We start from the raw sequence: 8,096 nt of genomic DNA, 5'->3' as shown, positions 1-8,096 counted from the left end.
GACTTTTTCATGCCCTTAACAAATATATCTCTGCCAAATTTTGGTCACAAATTTATTGTGTTAGTGAGCACTTCTTCTTTTCCAAAATAATCCATCCACCTGACTGATGTGGTAAATCAAGATGCTGAATAAACGGTGTCAACACAGGTATGCCTTGGGATGGCAATAATAAATGAGAGGCTGGTTGGATGTACTGGCAAATGGAGATGTCTCATGGTAATAAAATGAACATTAAGTTAACAGTGAACAGCTCTGGTGGACAGTCATCTGTGGCATCACGTGTGATCAAACTGTTACCATCCCAAGGCACTTCTATGTCGTAATGATGCTCTTTAACCAGCATCTTGCTATGGCACACTTTTCATATGGATTGATTATCTTGAAAAATAAATGCTCATTAAAATAGATTTTAACAAATTTAGCGCATTATTATTATTACACAGGTTTGCCTTGGAATGGCCACAAATAAAGGTCACAAAGGTAAAATATGCAATTTGATGACACACTAAAATGCCACAATTGTTGCAAGTTTTGAGGAGGCGTGCCATTGGAATGACTACAGGAATGTCCACCAGAGCTGTAGTCGGTAAACGTAATGTTAATGTTACTACTGCCTCCAATGTTGTTTCATTAAATCTGACACTACATCCAACCAGCTTAACAATAAAAAAAGTCTTAGATCTTTAACTCAAACCTGTGAAACATGGAGGCAAAAACAAAAGTGTTGCGTTTAAAATGCACATATAGACGAATTCGGCGAGCGATTTGTGTATGCCGCCATCTTGCGGCGGCGCCATTGCTGCGGTGACGTGTCAGTCATCAGTTCATAATGCTGTCAGTGTGAACTTACTCTCTGGCCTCTGGTAACTGATGAAGGTAAGTATCTTACAATGAGAATCAGTTTGATACGAAGCGATTAAAATATGACGCTAGCAAGCTAGCAGTGACATTTAATCATTATGGATACATGGGATTATCATACATCATATTGAAGGCGATCAGTATTGATCGCCTTCAATATGATGTGATGGTCGTCTAAAAGGCGGTGTAAAATTTGCCCGACCCATCCGGAGCTCAGGTAATTTTGACCCTCAATCACAGACCTGTAATTGCCATTTTTTTGGTCATCGGAGGCCAGGCGATCAATAAAATATTCTTGAATACCTAAAACAAAACACAAACACATGTTGTTGTTGTTTTTAGTCACGTAGCCTGTCCATAATGATTAAATGTCACGCTGCTAGCTTGCTAACGTCAGCACACGTAATGTATGCTAACGTTATATTACACAGTGTTTAATGATAGAGTCTATTATCTCCCTATTACTCTAATCTTTCCTGCTTATCACTCAAACAAATGATTAATTTCTATATTAATGTCGGTACTCATTTAAGATACCTTCATCAGTTACCGGAGGCCACTGTCTAACATCATCAATCCAGCTATACATGATGCTGTCGTTGTAGAGAGTCAATTCACAATGACAGCGTAATGAATTGATGACTGACACATGTTACCGCAGCAATGGCGCCGCCACATGATGGCGGCATACACAAATCGCTCGCCGAATTCATCTATAATCAGGGCTGCATCACCTTTAGAATCGTTGATATATGTTTGAAACATACAAATGTAACATATCCGTGGCTTGCAGAAACGTACAATGCCGACATGTTATTCTGGCAACTGGGCTGTGAAACGCCTTCCTTGTATACAGACCTGCTATGTAGTTTCCAAATTTAAATAGCTTTAAAAAAAAAAACTTAAATAGTAATAAAAACACACCAGTAAGGAGTTGATTGGTGATAAAAGCAACCACTGGCCGTTTAGTGTTGAGCACTGTGTTGTGGGAACGTTAATGTAACCTTAGCCATAACTCTATGGCTTGATTAATTAGCCTGGAGAGGGTGTTTAAGACGTTGCATCACTGTGATGCTCCCCCATTTATTTTTATTGCAACATAATGTGTCATAACATATCCCACAGAGAGGCCTGTTGCAGTGCAGTTCACTTTAGCACTGTGCCACATGGTTAGTCTTTCTCAGAGACAACATGCTGTCATGACGCCAGTAGTATTCATGTCTGTTTATAACTGTTTGTCCATTACGTGCTGCACACTGTGTGTCTGTCTCGTGTTTGTCTCTCATCTTCATGTATTTTAGTCAAAAGGATAGAAAAAATGATCAGCGCTCGTACATAGAGTTGATTAAAAACAACCTGTGTAATACTCCTCTTTAAATATTTAGAGTTTCTTGTGAAGTAATATGCATATTATGCAGCTTGATGTCATACACATAGATGCTGATGAATGTTTATATCACAGTGAACAACATGAGTTGATGCTGTATTTGTCCATATCTCTCATGAAATTAATAACCAACAATGTCTTGGTAAGTATGGGTTGTCGTTTTTAATTTTTTAATTTTTTTGGATTTTGCGTGTATATATTTGCCATTCCTACATAGACCCATAACAGCTATGGGTGATATTTTTCAGTGAGTTGTCAGATTTCAGCCTTGCCGATGCTTGGCCATTTTTCTCCCTTTTTTGTTGCTCGGCAGGTGTCGAAAAAACAACAACCTTGCATTTAACTTGAAATGGTGACAACTCAACCCAAAAATATATCCGAGAGACTTCATTGACTTCTGATTTAACTGTGTGAGGCTTTTAAATCATGTAAAAGTGACACTGAGTAAGCCTTTTACACGTGGGATGAAGTCAGTAGTCAGCAAACTAATTGGTCCCCTTTCATGCCTCTCCTTTGTCAATGTCCCCCATTTGCTGTGTGATTGCTTCCGGGCAGCTGCAGCGTTTGATTGGAACGGACAGCAGGGTTCCCCCATATCATGGCGGGATGCAAAAACAAACAAACAAAAAAAAAAAGAGCGTTGAAAATCGATTCGCAAAGCATTGAACACTGTATTGTAGCTGAAGAGATTACATCTGGACACAGGGTCATATTGTATTGCCCGTAGCAACCTCAGCAGTGCTGGTGCATGTTGATAAACTTACATCAACACTCACAGTTCATGTAGAGGTCACGTTCCCTCCTACATTCTCCATGGCTTCCATGGATCTTTACCATAGCTGGGCTGTACAGACGAGAGGGTCGTGGTAAAGACTGATCCAATATTGTCAGCTGTCCATGTCTGCATTCCTCTGTTACGTAACTTCCTCCAGTATGGGATAAGTGTTCTATCAATCTCTGGTCACTCAAACTCAGTGGTTATTTAATATAACAGCTAATTTACATATGTGTATCTGTGCGTCTGTGCGTGTGCGTCACCGGTTTGTGTTTGTGGGGGTGTTTAATGTTTGAGTAAGTTTGTGAATGTCTAAGCAGATGTGTGTGTGTGTTTTAAGAGCGAGCGAGTGTGTGTGAGGGAATCTGTGTTGTGCAATACAGCTGGCTTCACCCATACGTGAGTGTGTGTGTGTGTGTGTGTCTTGTGTTTCTCTGTTTGTGTCAAACTAATGTGCAGAGCAGACAGCAGAAAATATGATCAAAGCTTCATCCAACAGAGAACTGAATATAAATGCCAAGCATGACTGCAGTTTAGTAACTTCCAATGCATGGGCGGATAAAGAATCATGCAACGGCTGTATAATCTCTCTTGATGAATAGTTGAATCTTTCTAGAGCTCTGTGCCCTAACCAGCAGTCCTGCATGGCAGTTGAGACACCTATGCACTCAGTATGGATAATAAATGCAATTCTTCTGCTGTTTGTGCTTTGAGCAGTCATCCTCCAACGTCTCATCTAATTCAGTTTCTTTATTTCTTTCATTCTCTATTCATGGCCTCCTGGAAACCACAGGCTTTGGTAAGTTTACCTACTTGTTCACAAGCTAAGAGCAAAAGATGAATGCTCTGTCTGCAGCAATGACTGTATATAAAGATGGATGAGGCATCTCCACTTCCTCTCACTATACAAAAAAAAAAAAAAAGCCAAAATATCCTGTTTATGGGTGCTGCAACCTTGTGCAGGTGACGTCATCTGGAGCCAGAGTCTGTGCAGAAGCCATCAGGAAGTGGAGCCGTGTTAGCAAGTTCCTCCCATACATCCTTTTTGACTCAATTGAGAGCAGCGTCATTGATCACAAGCAGACAGACTGACACACGCAGCTGTCAGGGCTCGAAATACTTTTCTACATATATGCACTTGTGCATTTAACTTTTAAATTATATACCATCTGTTGTTGTGTCACAATAAAACATGTATGGTCATGTGAACGTTTTGAGCAGCTTCTTACCAAACCTGATTCGGAAATGTTTTCTTTTTAAATCATATTAGGACTTCTTTGGTGACATGAAGACTTATAATTGATGATGTGTAATAATTAATTATTGCTGTATTGTGGGTCTTTCTTTGTCCTTTTTGGCCACTCTACATACCTGTACTTTAACGGCACAAATAGAGGTGTATCAAAATCTACACAGCAGCCGTCTTGCTGCTGTTGTGCCATACTACTCTGTCTTGTCTGTCTGTGCACTGCAAGCGCGAGTCTAAACAAGGCTTCAGTGTCCTCTTTTCACGCCACAATGTTATCAGTTTTAAATTTGTTTGTCATTTGAGAAAATGGAGGTGTGGCGTAAGAGCCTGTGAAAAGTGTTAAATGCATGAGTTTCACAGTCAGTGCATAAGAGTTGGCAACCCTGCTCAACATAGGTTCTGTGCCAACGGGATGTGTAAAGCAGGGAATTACATGCACAGCCATACATACGCACATGGTATTTCAAGCCCTGGCTGTTAGTCATGTCTTCAAACCCCCTTTTTATAGTATCAAATAACTAAATCAATCCAAACTTATACCTGAAATGACAGAAACCATCTTGGTGAAAAATTTATTTGACGTGTATTTTGGGTTTTTAGTTGAGCTCATGTCCCATCGGCTAACATGGACGGGGCGGGGTTTGTGAGCTATACTGCAGCCAGCCACCAGGGTGGGATCGAGATGTTTTAGCTTTGCTTTTGGAGAGCTGTCATATCGTCTGTCTTTATCTACAGTCTATGGTCTGTGGACACATTCTATACAGAAACTTAAAAGGTCTTGTTTTTGTTTTGAGCTGTGATTTAATATTATTTAGCCAGTTTCTCTGTCCAAATGATATTGTACATGCAACCCATTTCTGTTCAGGGGGTTTCGTCCTTTCATAAAATATTATCAGCCGATTCACAAGCTGTGTAACTATATAGTTGTGTGTTCTACTTACTGCTGTGTGTAATCCACTGAGATGCTGTGTAAAACTCCAGATAGGTAAAATGGGTCGGTGGATTTATCCCTTTTCATCATCTTTCCTTTTCTTCCTCTCCCAGACCCTCACTGCTCGAAAGGCAGGCATCTCGTTCGCTCTGGTGAACCGGTCCACCCTGAATAATGAGGACCTGGTGAGTACAAACATGTCTGCGATGCCTGCATGGAAAGTCTGTTTATTGTTTATTGTGGAGTCTTGGTGGGTAATGGGGGCTTCTGCAGGGACACTGGATGCTGGACCCATGTTCTCATTATTTTTTTAGAGTGGGTTTTTTTTTTTTTTTGAGAGGGTGCTGGAACTCTGACAAACTTTTATGGCTGTGCTGTTTGCTGCAGCCATTGTACTTCAGGGCCCCAGATCACAATGCCAGGAACACGAGGTTCCAAAATGGAAATGAGATGGATTGCATTAGTTACTGTTTTTTTTCTCTTTAGATGTATATACAGCATGCCGTCATCTGTCAGTCTGCCTGTCTTTGTCTATAATACATACGGCAGTTTACTAAAATTGTCCCTGTGACCAGCTACTCACTCTTTGTGCTATGCTCCTTCTGTCAGATTATTTGGCTGAGTTCAGAAATTAAGAGATGCCCCCATCATTTAATTTAGACAATGTCCTACTATGATAAATAATAAGCTGTGCATCGAGGAAGACAGCGCTGTGGAGAAAAGGCAGAATGTCTCTGTCGATGGTGTGGACACTTTTGTGTTGACCTCTAAAGCTCTCTCTGCATTAATTGATTGCAATTCCTCCCTCCCAGAGGGAAGACGGCATTATTGGATGCAGCAGGAGGAAGCAGTTTCTCAGCAACACAAATAAGCAGACAATTTCATATCCACTGATGTGCAACAAGGGGCTGCCTAAGCCTACATGATCACTGGATTCAAATGTGCTCTGTCTGTCATCACGCACAAATACTTCATCCTTTAAACATGAGACGCAGCCCTCAATTTGTGCTCACTGATATGTGTTCATGTTCGTATCACTTGTCTGTTTCACATATTTGACTACGCCCTTGAGGTCCACATGCCCAGTTGCCCGACAGTGACAGGGTCTTGATTGCTTACTAATAGCTGCGGGTTTTATGAAAGGGGCTTTAGGGATGAACAGCTCGTGTCCCAGATGAGAGAGAGATGACGTGATAGATGCACTGTGTTAATTGGTGTAGGCAGGGAGCTGATTCTTGGGCACATTTGGAGATTGCACCACAGTGGTAAGTAAGGACTTGAACTTCAGGGATGGATGTTCAATGTTCTGATTCGGAGCAAACGAGGAAGAGTTACGAGCAAAGCCGCAGATTGTGCGGTCTTGGTAAGTAGGACAAGCAGATGTCAGAGTTTTATCTGCTGCATTAAGTCCAGGAGAATGCTTTCCTGTGAGGACTGCGCGAGTAGTCAGTAAACGACCATATGCTGTTAGAGGAAGAGAGGAGAAAGGAAGGGTGAGAAAAGGAGGGAAACGAGAGAGAACAAGAGAAGAGAGATAGGAGCTATGAGTGACTTGTCATCATGAACCTCTGGCCCCGATGTTCCTGATCAGGCAGCCATGTTGAACAATCCGCCCCCTCCTCCCTGGAGAGATGTTCAGACCTATTTCAGGTCTTTTTGTCTCATCCGTGCCCCAACTCTTCCATGGATTTCTTCTGACAACACATTCCTCTGCATTTAAATTTGACTAAAATCTCTTACTCAGTCATTGCTGACGTATAGAAGTCTCTCATTCTGCGTCATGTTTCCCATGCATCTGCTTTATAGAGCAGAAAGGAACATTATGTGTGGGCCCGTGTGTCCGCTCAATGTTCTGAGCTGCATGTGATCCAAGCACCAGAGTCTTTTAACAGTGACTTGTCAACATAAACTGGGGCTGTGTTTACCTGCTGAGACAAAGGAGGGGAACCCCGATCTGACATGGGTCAAGGAGTATCTGGAAATGAGAAGTGATGCGTTGCTTTAAGTCAGTTCAGATATCATCAGGCAGGTCATTAGCAGCAAAATGTACTACATTAATTCTAAAAGGCTTGCCTCTGCTTTCCGCTCAAGTAATTTTGGATGGTTATTTGAATCTAAAGAGCATGTGAGATTGAGTTTAAATACTTGTAAATGTCAAAATTTTAGGTCAAGTTCATGTGGTTTGTGAAAACCGCATGGATTCCTTATTAGGGCTGAGATGGCTCGGTAGTTTGAGCAAATATTGGAGGTGTCGAAGGCTGGAATGGCAGTGTCAATAAGGTGGTTGACAAGGACAATAGGTGGTGAAATTGGAAAGGAGGGTGAAAGGAGGAGGAGAGATTAGATTCCTCTCTGTCATGTTGCTCTCAGGCAGAGGCTGTGGCTGTCATTCAATTCCAGCAGTGTCTTGCACAAAATCACCAGGGTTACCTCACAGTATAACACATGAGACTCACACAAGCAGCACTCTGCCCACATCTGCTGCACAGTGTGACATGCAGTGTCAGGACTGAGAGTGAGGAGGCACAGAGAGGGAGGGAGGGGGGTTTAAAGAGACAGAAAAAGATCTTGTTAATGACATAGATACTACTTATGCAATGGTCAAGGAAATGCAAATTCAGAAATTTAGTCCTACACTTAACATGCTCAGTAGCACTGAAAGCATTTAGTCAGCTGGTAAAATAGAGGCTGAAATAATGTATTCAGTATTTAGCAGTCAAGTCAACTCATTGAGAAAAACAGAGATGGAGAGGTCTCTGAGATTTCCCATGCTCATGGAAATTTTGGCTCACCCATTTCCTGTAGGCTGTGTCAGTATTTAACGGTTCAGTATTAAATTTGGTGAGGAGCAGGCTTCCGGGTGTGGCCCGGATATCGCTTGTGTGCAAGTTGT

General features: G+C 41.7%; 1 protein-coding gene across 1 annotated transcript in view; it reads left to right on the top strand.

The window, feature by feature from the left end:
* Positions 1 to 3,760: 3,760 nt before the first annotated feature.
* Positions 3,761 to 8,096, top strand: part of LOC125900806 (protein unc-13 homolog C-like) — a 106,631-nt gene continuing 102,295 nt past the window's right edge. Inside the window, exons 1-2 of the mRNA XM_049596043.1 lie at positions 3,761 to 3,822; positions 5,317 to 5,388. Of these exons, the coding sequence (XP_049452000.1) occupies positions 3,796 to 3,822; positions 5,317 to 5,388 (99 nt within the window). The 5' untranslated portion in view covers positions 3,761 to 3,795. The remainder of the gene's footprint in view (positions 3,823 to 5,316; positions 5,389 to 8,096) is intronic.

The sequence above is a fragment of the Epinephelus fuscoguttatus genome, linkage group LG2 (genome assembly GCF_011397635.1).
Source record: "Epinephelus fuscoguttatus linkage group LG2, E.fuscoguttatus.final_Chr_v1".
Classification (NCBI taxonomy): Eukaryota; Metazoa; Chordata; class Actinopteri; order Perciformes; family Serranidae; genus Epinephelus; species Epinephelus fuscoguttatus.
Note: the sequence above shows the minus strand (reverse complement) of the source record. Positions and strands in the feature narration are given on the sequence as shown.